General features: G+C 51.0%; 2 protein-coding genes across 2 annotated transcripts; one reads left to right on the plus strand and one right to left on the minus strand.

Moving 5' to 3' along the window:
• The first annotated feature begins 4764 nt into the window (after positions 1 to 4764).
• Positions 4765 to 9200, plus strand: FOXH1 (forkhead box H1). Its single transcript, XM_077933608.1, has 4 exons — positions 4765 to 5007; positions 5410 to 5514; positions 7901 to 8076; positions 9152 to 9200. The coding sequence occupies exons 1-4, from the start codon at positions 4765 to 4767 to the stop codon at positions 9198 to 9200; spliced, it is 573 nt and encodes a 190-aa protein (XP_077789734.1).
• A 901-nt stretch (positions 9201 to 10101) lies between these two features.
• Positions 10102 to 11893, minus strand: LOC114588876 (rho GDP-dissociation inhibitor 1). Its single transcript, XM_077932667.1, has one exon. The coding sequence runs from the start codon at positions 11778 to 11780 to the stop codon at positions 11166 to 11168; it is 615 nt and encodes a 204-aa protein (XP_077788793.1). The 5' UTR covers positions 11781 to 11893; the 3' UTR covers positions 10102 to 11165.
• Positions 11894 to 12108: the final 215 nt, after the last annotated feature.

A 12108-nucleotide genomic window follows, 5' to 3' on the forward strand; every position in this document is an offset into this window, starting at 1 on the left:
TTAGCAAAATCCTCCACAAACACAATATCAAAACAGCCTTTTGCGCCAACCAAAAGATAGCCAATATCCTCAGAAACCCCAAGGATAAAATCCAGTTGGAAAACCAAGGGGTCTATGAAATACCCTGCAAAGTCTGCCCAGCCACGTACATTGGACAAACAAACAGACGAATAAATGCACGTATCGCAGAACACAAGAATGCCGTCAAAAAAGAAGAAAAAACTTCCTCTCTTTTCCAACACATGAAAGAAACAGGACACGAAATTAATTTTGCAGATTCCAAATTGCTCTCTTACATGGAACATCACCACAAGAGAATAATCATGGAAGCCATCGAGATAGAGAAACACCCTCACAACATGAACAAGCGTGACGACACATCCCGCTTGCCAGACATCTGGAAATTAGCCCTCCCCACAAAAACTGACACCAGATCCAGAGGCACACAGAACGCCATCACCAATCAACCACACCAGACCCAAACCCAGACCCTCTCCACAGATAAATTACAGACACCATCCAGTAGCCAAACCATGGTGGCACCTCCGGATGCTGCACCCCCCTGCAATCCCTACACAGATCTGGCTGGCACAGGCCACAAAACCACAGCTCGCCCCTATACACGAAGCCAAGCCAGAGCACAACTAAGTGCAGTACAGCCATCTTCTCAGAAAAACTCTTCACAAAGTTCAAGAGGTCAAGACACAAAGGCTTTAGCAACTAATCCACACCTAATGACCCACCTAAGTGGTACTCAGGATATCACTCAAGAAATCACTCAAGATATCCCTCAAGCAATTAAGGAACAAAAGAAGAAAAGGCACACTAGCCTGGGAACTTCCTCTCGGCCCAGAACATTGGAGGCTATACACCACACCTCCTCAACAGTATTTATAGGAACTCAAACACTGAGATCCTGCTCTGTTCCAGTAACAAGAAGCCGAAAGCACCAGCCTGAAGATGACGAGTGAGACCTCGTCGAAACGTCGCCTAGACACCCCAACTTTTACACGGGAAGACACCCGAGGACACCAAAACCTACATATATATATATATATATATATATATATATATATATATATATATATAGAAAGCCAGGCAGCTCCCGCGGGTCTTGAACCACCGGAAGCGATTGGGGGGTCCGTGCAATGCTTTGTTCGATGGAACCGCTGGGCTAAGCTGGCTCCCTAAATGAAGTTTTTAACTGTTTGTTTTTATTTGTAAGCTGCCTGGAGTCCTGGCTCTGGACTCAAGAAATGGTTATGTACAGCTTTGTTTGTAAAGGAAAACCTCAGGTAGTTTGTAAGATGAATAAAATGGGGAGGGGAAGCCCCCCCTCCCCTGCAATAAAATAAGCACTATAACTGGACTTCCTTGTTTCTTGGGTTGATTCTCGCCCCCACCCCCAGTGAAGCTGCTTCTCTGGCCTGAAAAAAATTAAAAACACTTTCATTCTCTGTCCTTTTAAGCAAGGAGATCCAGCTGGTTTTAACTCCCTGCTCATTCACAAAGTCGACAGCCAGCCTTGACCAACTTTTTATTTTACCTTTTTCTGAGCATTTCATGTCATTTTGGTGGCCTAACTGTACTATTTTTTCGCTCCATGAGACGCACTTTTTTCTTCCTAAAAAGTCAGAGGAAATGTCTGTGCATCTTATGGAGCAGATGCGTGGTCCCTGGAGCCAAATTGCCCAGGGGAGAAAAGCAGATTGTGCTTTCTTTCTTTTTTTGAAAGAGGGAAGGGTGTGTTGAAACAAAGCCGCTGATTGCAAGCGATCGGCAGGGAGATAAGGGAGGCTAGCGATAAAGGAGGCTGCCTGGGAGGGGGGAGGAAAAGACAGTGAACTTGCAAGGAGAGGAGACAGGAAGACTAAAGCAATGAGGAGAGAAATTAGAAGAAAAGGAGGAGCAAAAAACTGCTCCAGCTAAGGAAAAGAAAGGCAAACAAGAGGGAAGGGAGTGTTGAAAGGAAGCAGCTGATCGGCAAGCAATCGGGAGGGAGATAAGGGACTCTAGAGATAAAGGAGGCTGCCTGGGAGTGGGGAGGTAAAAGCACATGAATGCTCAGGATTTTTGCATTGGGTCACCCCAAATTCACCATCAGATCACATAGCTTGTCCATGGCTACAGCCTGCACACAAAAAACCCCACGCACCCACTGTTTCGTGGGGCCGCAATGGTGCGAAAACGTGGTTACAAAGCACGGATCCACATGGATTCTCAGGATTTTTGCATTGGGCTACCCCAAACTCACCATCAAATCACATGTCTGTGGCCACAGCATGAACCACAAAAATCATCCATCCACTGTTTCATTCAGAATATTTTTTCCCTTGTTTCCTCCTCTAAAAACTAGGTGCGTCATTTGTTTGTGGTTAATTGCAAAGGAAGGGGGCTGTTTGGGGTCCTAACATTTATTTGGAGCTCCAGGTGGCATGATGCAGACTTCTCCATCCTCACAACAACCCTGTGAGGTTGAGAGGCAGAGACTGGCCCAAGGCCAAACCCAGTAAGCTTCAGGGCTGAGTGGGGATTTGAACTCAGATCTCCCAAATCCAAGTCCAGCACTGACCACAATACCGCTTTGGCGCTTGTCCCTCAAGCTGGTGGCCTTGAGATGGGAAGGCTGGCCTTTGTTTTGCTTTGTACACGGACTGGTTAACCTTTTTGAACATCCCTGGAGGCAGTGAGAGATTTCACTTTCTTGGGCTCCATGATCACTGCAGATGGTGACAGCAGTCACGAAATTAAAAGACGCCTGCTTCTTGGGAGAAGGGCAATGACAAACCTAGACAGCATCTTGAGACGTAGAGACGTCACCTTCCCAACAAAGGTCCATTTAGTTAAAGCCATGGTTTTCCCAGTAGTGATGTATGGAAGTGAGAGCTGGACCATAAAGAAGGCTGATCACCGAAGAATTGATGCTTTTGAATTCTGGTGCTGGAGGAGACTTGAGAGTCCCATGGACTGCAAGAAGCTCCAACCTCTCCATTCTGAAGGAAATCAGCCCTGAGTGCTCACTGGAAGGACAGATCCTGAAGCTGAGGCTCCAAGGCTGTGGCCACCTCATGAGAAGAGAAGACTCCCTGTGGGAGGCAGTGGCAGACAGGACCTGTCTCAAAGGACCTGTTGATGGCATTTTACCATTGTACTGTGGAGAGTGTATTAACTTATGGTCTGTGTGTGTGGTTTGGGAGCTGCACAGTCAGGGAAAAAACAATGCTGTCCAGGGTTGTAAATACTGCGGAGAGAATAATTGGGTGCACTCTTTCTGCTTTGGATCAAATCTATGCTTCCAGGTGCCATAGGAAAGCTGCAGAGATAGCGCAGGATAGTGCACACCCCAGAAATGATCTCTTTCAGCTTCTGCCTTCTGGAAGAAGCTACAGGGTTATAAAGACCAGGACTAGCCACCTGAGAAACAGTTTCTATCCAAATGCAATTTTGGTTTTAAACATAGTGTAAGATAGTCTCTGGGGGAGTATATTGTATTTAATTATGGGGTCTCAGAGGTTTTAGGGGCCTAACCAGGCTGGGATTGTTGGGATAGCAGGCTTGTTGGTTTTGAATGATGTAGATTTTTTTCAATTTTGTTGTTCTGTATGGGACAATGACAATAAAGATTATTGTATCTTATTGGAAGGTCAGCATGCAAATTTAATACATAAACAATAATACATAAACAATAATTAACAAGGGCTATGCTTGCTGGGGCCAGTGGAATCATAGAAACATAAAATGAGCCCGGGTCAAAGGCCCATGGGTTTAGCATAGTGCTCTCAAGATACATGTGGGATCTGAACACAAGAGCCCTCTCCCCTCCTGGGACTTCCAGGAACTGGGATTCTGAAGAATTTACTGTCTCCCACTGTGGGAGCACAGCCACCATTGTTAGTAGCCATTGATGAACACAAGGAGAACTTGCAGGATCAGGCCCACGGCCCATCTAGTCCAGCATCTCCCAGTGCCTGCTGGAAACAAGCAGGAATCCCTCCACGAATCTGTCCAGTCCTCTTTCAACACTCTTAGTTTGTGGCCCTCGCTGCCTGTTGCCTTGTGGGAGGGAGTTCCACAGTTTAACTCTACCGCTGAGAGAAGAAGGACTTTCTTTGCTTTGCCCCAGCTGCGCTTGAGGCTCCATCCCCGCCTTTGCCAGCCTGCCGAACCGCCAGGTGGAATCCCAGCACACCTGGCGGAGCGCAGGTGAGGGGGAAAGCAGTACACCTTAGCGACCGACTGCCCCGTCCTCAGGCGCCGTCTAGTCCAGCCAAGCGGGCCCCTTGCTGCTGCTGTTTTCACAGCCTAGGCACGCTTCCTCGGGAGTAAGCTCTTCCACCCCAGGGCAGCGATGAGGTGGAAATGGGTCTTCCTGCGGTTGACCTCGAAGTCCGGCGCGCGTCTCCGCTAATCCACAGCGGCTCGCGGCGCCTCTCGATGGGGGTGCTTGTCCCCCCATGCCCCTTCCCCGTCGGGGGTGTTGCTTGAGCCGGACCGATCCTGTGGATCCGAGGCCCGGGCGCCTCCAAGGGCCGCCTGCTCCCCGCTCCCCGCCCCCGCCCGTCCATCATCCCACCTGGGTCAATTGCCCTCCCCGGGCGTGGCCGAGGATCTGCCTCTAAGTACGTCGGTCAACGCCCCCCGGGGTCCCCAGCACATATAAGGGCCGGCCACAATCCAGACGCTGCACCATCCATCCTGGTCACCCGGACTTTGGGAACCCTCAGCGCCGCCCGCGAGGAACCGCTCCTCGTGCCCGACGTCGACATGGAGCCTCTCCAGGTCCCGAGCCGCCAGCCCGAGACGCCCCCCGACACGCCGCCGACGCCGCTCCTTCCAGCAGCAACCCCGGGTCCCGAGGCGCCCCGGCTGGCGCAAGGCTCGTCCGCCCCGTCGAGGGCGCACAAGAAGAAAGCGTACAGCCGGCACTCGAAACCTCCCTACAGTTACCTGGCTATGATTGCTTTGGTCATCCAACGGTCCCCGGAGAAGAGGCTGCAACTAAAACAGGTGAGCGCACCTGCCGGGAAGCGAAACCGCTTGCTTGCGCCTTGCGCACGGGAGCCGTCGGGCCGGTCCAGCCGGCCAGAAAGAGGGTTGCGGGCTTGGGGTCGCCTCCCTGTCGGGGTTCTCCTCCCGGAGCGCAGCGGGGCCGCCTTTATGAGTTTTGCTTTCCCGGGAGCCCGCCGGTCCCAGAGGCTTTTCAGCCGTCGGGGGACGCGGCGCGTCGGGCTGCCGTGAAAAGCAGAGGGGCGGCGGGTTGCGCGCGAAGTGGGTGGCTGGACGGGGCGGCCCTCGCGGGCTTGCGGGGCCGCAGAAGCTGCTTGCCTCTTCGGCTGTGCGAGGAGGAGGAGGAGATGGGCTTCCGACGACGCCCTGAACTTAAAAACCCCTTTTCTCTTTCTCTCTTAGATAGTACAGGAAATCCAAGGCCTCTTCCCGATTTTTAACGACAGCTACCAGGGCTGGAAGGACTCGATTCGACACAACCTCTCCTCCAACCCCTGCTTTCGGATGGTACGTGTTAGTAGTGCTGAATTTTAACATTTTAATGCATTTTAATGCTTCAATGTTGTATTTTAATCTTGTTTTTAAGTTGTATTCACTCAACTTGTTTTTATTATTGCTTGTTAGCCGCCCTGAGCCCGGTCTTGGCTGGGGAGGGCGGGGTATAAATAAAACATTATTATTATTATTATTATTATTATTATTATTATTATTATTATTATTATTATTAAAGTGTTAATGCTAATAATGATGATGATGATGATGATGTAATGTGATACATAAGGCAAATGTTTTTAGGACGCAACTTACCTGTGTGGCTGCAAGTGGTTTTAAATGTGTTTGCAATGTTGTGTTTTAAGGCAGAAACCCTGGGACCTGGGCTTGATGGGTGAGTCGGATGATAAATAATAAAAGTGTGTGTGAAGGGAGAGTGGGAGGGGGGATGTTGGGCAAAGTTGGTGGCGGGAGAGCTCAGAAGGAAGGGAGGATGCTCTGGGGAAAAGGAAAAAAGGAGGACCAGTTTCCTTAGAATTATTCCTTTTTCCCTCTCTCCAGCCTGCTGCCTCTGTTCTCCCTCTACCTGCATCCCAGGTGTTGGGGGCTGCAGGTGGGGACAGGGTCCTTCTGTTTTGCTCATGCCTGGCTTGGGGCAGCCTTCTGGCTGCTGTAACAGGAGGCTGAACCAGATGCTCTGATCCAGCTGCTGAAAAACTCCTGGAGGCAGACCTCACTTTGGTTCCAGCCGAAATGGCTAGTGGTCAGGGGGATTTATAGTCCGAAACCCCTGCCAAGGCAACAGGAGGCTGAGGAAGGCTGTGGGGTGTGGGTCATCCTGGGCAGAGAGAGAGAGAGAGAGAGACCAGAGGCTTGACTTGGTCATAGAAAGCAGTTTCACATCTTGCTAAGGGGAGTCCTGCTGGTTCAAATTGTTCCAATTTGCATCCTGCTCTTCCTCCAAAAACAGCTCTGGTCCCCACAAGTTGCCAACCAGCTGCACCCAGGATGCTGCCCATCTGGGGGGGTTGGGAAAAGGTCTAGGGCTGTGAAGGTGGGAGGGGGGCAGGGAGTGTGGGGAGGAGAGGGAACAGTCGGATTTAAAGAGTTTCCCAATGGGTTTTTGCTGAGCTGCCTCCTTCACCAGCCTCATCCCCTCAGGGGTTTGCGGACTACAAATCCCATTAGCAGAAGGGAGTTTGCGGTTGTTCTGGGCCGCTTTGCATTTCACATGGCAAACCTTCCCTCTCCATCATCCCCTCAAGAGGTTTGAATTGAATCCTTGAGGGAAAGGTGCAGTTAGGTTGCTATTTTGCAAGGGGGTGTATTTATATAAAGAGAAAGGGGTCCTCGTTCTTTCTACCTCCCCCCAGGTATAAAGACTAGCACGCCTGGAGACTGCTGGAAATTACTGAGGTCACAAAATGGTGGCGCAGGATCGGGGCCAGCCACAAGATGGGGGCAGAGATTTTGGCATCCTCTTCTACATCTAATTCAGGGTTTCCCAAACTTGGGTCTCCAGCTGTTTTGGAACTATAACTCCCATCATCCCTAGCTAGCAGGATCAGTGATTGAGGTGGATGGGAATTGTCCAAAAACAGCTGGAAACCAAGTTTGGGAAACCCTTAAATCCATCATGGGAACCTGTTGGGTTGTTTGCCTTTCCTTGTGGCAAGGAGTTCCACAGCCATGCTTCACACCTTGAGAAACTTTGGACGTTGCAAGTGGGTGCCGGGTTAGAGAAGACTGAATTGGAGAACTGTAACCTTTATTGCTTGAAATTGTGGGGAAGGGGGAGGAGAGATGAAGAGGGGAATGTGACCTTTTACATCCCCTTACTAGGTATGAGAAAAGTGTGTCTGTGTTGTTGTAATTGTTAATTAACCACCTAAATATTACAGGACCTTTGTGAAAACGTAAGAAAAACCTTTATTTTCTCTGTCCTGTTTCTCCAGTATTCAGTTTTCTAGCATGTCCATGAGTATTAGGAGAGGGGGAGAAAAACGTACCTCTATCCATTTTCTAAATCCCACGTATCATTTTACAAACTTCATCAAGTTGCCTCTTCTTGCCTTTTCTCTGAACTAAAATGTCCCAAAAACTGCAACCTTTTTTTTCTTAGGGGAAATGCTTCTAGGGGGCTGAATGTACAAGTGGGGCTCATTACTCACGGAAAGACAATAGAAATTTCTATTAAATTTTGTATACCAGCCTATAGTCACAGGTCTCGGGGCAGTTACAACAGAGAAGCACAATACAGTTCCGAGCTTTGTGAGTCTCTCTGATTCTTCAGCTGCTGTTCTTTCATTGCTGGGGGTTTGTCTGGATGACCTCAGGGTTCCTCTACCTCAACTCCCACCCGCTTACAGTGCCTCTTCACCCCACCCTACTTTCGTTGCAGGAGCTGAAAGACCCCTCGAAAGCCAACAGCAAGAGGAACTACTGGTCCGTGGACGTCAGCTTGATACCCCCGGAGGCATTAAAACTCCAAAATACCCTTATCTCGCGCCAGGACGAAGCACGTTGGATCCAGGACTTGACCCCTTACGTCGTTCATGGATCCCCTTACCCACCGCCTGCGGGCCTCCCCCGGGCACAGACCCCCGAGCGCCGCCCGGGAAGCTCGTTTCTCATGGACAACATCCTGCGGACCTCTCCCTCGGACCCCGGAGCCAGAAGTCGAAGCCTCGAGACGTCGCCCTCCGCCTCCTGGGCATCCCTGGACTGTGGGGGCAACGTCTTCCCCAGCCCGAACCCCTCCTTGCCTTCCCCTCAGGAAGGTAGCTTGCCGGCAGCCCCCCCTGCCTTGAACGGCCCCTTGCAGACCCCAGACACGCGGTGCTATTCCCTGGGCAGGTACCCCGCCACGCCCTGGGGTCATCTGCCCATGTGCTGCAGCAGCGCCATGCCCCTCCCTCTGGCAGGCCAGGTCCCCTTCCAGGGACTGTTGGCCCCCCCGTCAGCCCTGCCCTGCCTCTCGTGCTGCTGCCAACCTGCCCCCCAGGCTGCTTCCTGGGGTCCCTTGTCCGCCCCACACAGCCCTCTGCCCCCACATCCCTTCCCTTCCCCGAACCCCTTCCTTCCTCCCCCCATTTGCTGTTGTTGGTATCAGACACAATTGCCCCCACCCCACTGATGGGACGGGCTGCCCCCCTTGGAAAGGGGTCTGGCCAGCTTTCCCCCCCCCCTTCGTTTCAACCAGAGTACTTGGGGAACGTTGCATTTTATTCCGTATGGATTTTAAGGACCTTAATATGAAAATGGGGTGGGGGTATTTAAGTAATAAGATCCATGGTGGACACTTGCACACCGCCACCCCCACCCCACAAATGTATATATATATATATATTGAAAGCCAGGCAGCTCCCGTGGGTCTCGAACCACCGGAAGCGATTGGGGGGTCTGTGCAATGCTTTGTTCGATGGAACCGCTGGGCTAAGCTGGCTCCATAAATAAAGTTTTTAACTGTTTGTTTTTATCTGTAAGCTGCCTGCAGTCCGGCTCTGGACTCGAGAAATGGTTATGTACAGCTTTGTTTGTAAAGGAAAACCTCAGGTAGTTTGTAAGATGAATAAAATGGGGAGGGGAAGCCCCCCCTCCCCTGCAATAAAATAAGCACTATAACTGGACTTCCTTGTTTCTTGGGTTGATTCTCGCCCCCACCCCCAGTGAAGCTGCTTCTCTGGCCTGAAAAAAATTAAAAACACTTTCATTCTCTGTCCTTTTAAGCAAGGAGATCCAGCTGGTTTTAACTCCCTGCTCATTCACAAAGTCGACAGCCAGCCTTGACCAACTTTTTATTTTACCTTTTTCTGAGCATTTCATGTCATTTTGGTGGCCTAACTGTACTATTTTTTCGCTCCATAAGACGCACTTTTTTCTTCCTAAAAAGTCAGAGGAAATGTCTGTGCGTCTTATGGAGCAGATGCGTGGTCCCTGGAGCCGAATTGCCCAGGGGAGAAAAGCAGATTGTGCTTTCTTTCTTTTTTTGAAAGAGGGAAGGGTGTGTTGAAACAAAGCCGCTGATTGCAAGCGATCGGCAGGGAGATAAGGGAGGCTAGTGATAAAGGAGGCTGTCTGGGAGGGGGGAGGAAAAGACAGTGAACTTGCAAGGAGAGGAGACAGGAAGACTAAAGCAATGAGGAGAGAAATTAGAAGAAAAGGAGGAGCAAAAAACTGCTCCAGCTAAGGAAAAGAAAGGCAAACAAGAGGGAAGGGAGTGTTTTTTTTTTTTTTTTTTTTTTTTTTTTTCAGTTTCAAGATTTTATTTTACCGTCAGAAAAGGGGAAGCTGATGATTCCAAATCTGTTACTCCAGATCTTTAGATTTACAGACAAAAACGCATCAAATCAATTTAACCCCCAAAAAATAATAATTCCTGCAAGGGATGGAGTGGGGAAGAGGAGTCGGGGGCAGAGACGTAGCTATGAAAGAGAACCGCGCACACACATACGCTTGGTCCCAGTTCTAACACAAGTTTGGGACTCGCAATAGCCCCGCTGAGTTGGGCTGCTGAGCTGGAACGTGCCCACCTGACAAAACAGAGAGCAGGCCCTGCGAGGCCTCCTCTTTCCACGCCAGTGGGGTTTCTACGGGGGGGGGGCAGGGCTGTCCGGGCATCATGAAGGAGAAGCATCTAATCAAGGCAATAATAAATACTGACAGGCCAGGCACATGATTTCAAAGGCAGAACAGATACATAAGGCATTCACTGCTCTCGAATATTTGTCCATAGCAAGCTCTTTTGTTCGGATCAGGTGAGGAGCAGCTGAGCTGGGCCAATCCTTCTTCCAGCCCTGAAACCCAGGGACTGCCCTGGGACTGCAGGGCTTTGCAGCCAGTTTAGGTGTGACAGAACTAAGATGGAGATGACAGTGGCACTCGTAACTTCCACGCCCACCAACAGGCCCCACCTCCCTAGCTGGAAGCAAGCGCTTCTCTGGCCACAGGGAGCCTGTAAGGGTAGCAGCTTAAGCCCTAGGAGACATCAGCCTCAGCAGGGGGATGGTCTGGTCAGAAGATGCAAAATCAGGAGGAGGGAGGGGTATGTGTGGGGGGACAGGACAGGAGCACATATAAAAAAAGTGTAACAAGGTCGGGGGGGCCCTCCCTGGAGGATGTATGTTACACACATTAAGGCATCATGGTTACAGGAAACCATCACAAATGGAAAGCCGACCCACGTCTCCGGAGGAGAAGGGGCAGGCCATGAACATGATTGAGCCTGGAAACAAATGGGGGGGGGACGGGGGGGCAGCAGGCAGTTCCCAGCTCTGCATGGAATCGATTCCTCAGCACCTTGCCCATCACCCAGAGACAGGAGTGCCTCCGAATCCTCTCCCCTGCAGGCAGGAATGTTGCTTCCCCTTCAGCACCTGCCTGAAATGTATTAAGAGTGGGTCAGAAGCAGCAGACCTCGTAATCGGGAGGCCAGAGAAAGGAGAGGGAGCACGTCCACCTCTGCGCTTGGGCCAGACAGTGCAGGTTTGGTCAATTTCTTTCAGTGATTCTTGGGAGGAAATATGTGGGGCGCTGAGCCAAAAGGTCTTCCTGATGAGCTGGGGAAGGGGGGAAGGGTATCCAATGCCAGCACTTTGGTACAGGGTGGGGGGGTTTTCTACTGTAGCCACTGTCTGAGCAACTCTCAGGATTTGGCTAGGGAAGGGCTAATCCTTCCACTCCTTCTTGATGTTCAGGTTCCACTCCCAGGAAAGGTGGTCTGTCTTGTCGTCGTCTGTAAATTTGGATCGGATGTTGTAGCTGCCCCGAGCCAGCATGCCCTTGGGGGCTTCCTCCATGGGAGTCAGGAACTCGTAGTCCTCGGCACGTGGCCCGTAGCTCCCAACCATGTAGTCAGTCTTGTCAATTTTTACTCCTTTCCTGAATGTGTGCTGAATATACTTCAACCCCGAAACAATCTCTTTGTGCACCCGAAAGGAGATTTTTAGCTGGTATTCAACACCTTCCTTCAGCACAAAGCACTGCTTCTTGAAACTCTCCAGGTCACCTGTGAGGTCCAACTCCAAGGGTCCAGGAGCAGTAGCGCAGACCAAAGTCAGTTTTGTTACCACGACGTTTGGAGTGCTGGGATCGACAGCGATGGCAACATTTCCCAACAGGGCCTCCTTGTACTTGCGTAAACTCTCATCATCCTTGTCCAGTTCCTGAATCTCCTGGATGCTCTTCTGGGCAGGGGGCTTGTAGTTGACAGAGTGCTCGTCCTCCTCATTTTCAGCTGCAATCTGGGCCAGCTGTTCGGGGGTAGGCTCTTGTTCAGCCATTTCTGCAACTATGACCTTGCGCCGGTGCCGCTGCTCCTGCTATTTCTGCCGCCACCGGTGACAAACGCCGCCCGCCACCGCCCAGATCCACCCCGCGCGCGCGCCCCCGCCCCCACACCGAGGGAAGGGAGTGTTGAAAGGAAGCAGCTGATCGGCAAGCAATCGGGAGGGAGATAAGGGACTCTAGAGATAAAGGAGGCTGCCTGGGAGTGGGGAGGTAAAAGCACATGAATGCTCAGGATTTTTGCATTGGGTCACCCCAAATTCACCATCAGATCACATAGCTTGTCCATGGCTACAGCCTGCACACAAAAAACCCCACGCACCC

The sequence above is a fragment of the Podarcis muralis genome, chromosome 8 (genome assembly GCF_964188315.1).
Source record: "Podarcis muralis chromosome 8, rPodMur119.hap1.1, whole genome shotgun sequence".
NCBI lineage: Eukaryota > Metazoa > Chordata > Lepidosauria > Squamata > Lacertidae > Podarcis > Podarcis muralis.

Bases quoted from the DNA above. Each gene is read 5' to 3' on its own strand.
- FOXH1 (XM_077933608.1), top strand. From the start codon at position 4,765: ATGGAGCCTCTCCAGGTCCCGAGCCGCCAGCCCGAGACGCCCCCCGAC. The intron at 5,008-5,409 runs GTGAGCGCACCT...TTTCTCTCTTAG, and splicing joins AGAGGCTGCAACTAAAACAG to ATAGTACAGGAAATCCAAGG. The intron at 8,077-9,151 runs TGCGGGCCTCCC...CTTGGGTTGATT, and splicing joins GGATCCCCTTACCCACCGCC to CTCGCCCCCACCCCCAGTGA.
- LOC114588876 (XM_077932667.1), bottom strand. From the start codon at position 11,780: ATGGCTGAACAAGAGCCTACCCCCGAACAGCTGGCCCAGATTGCAGCT.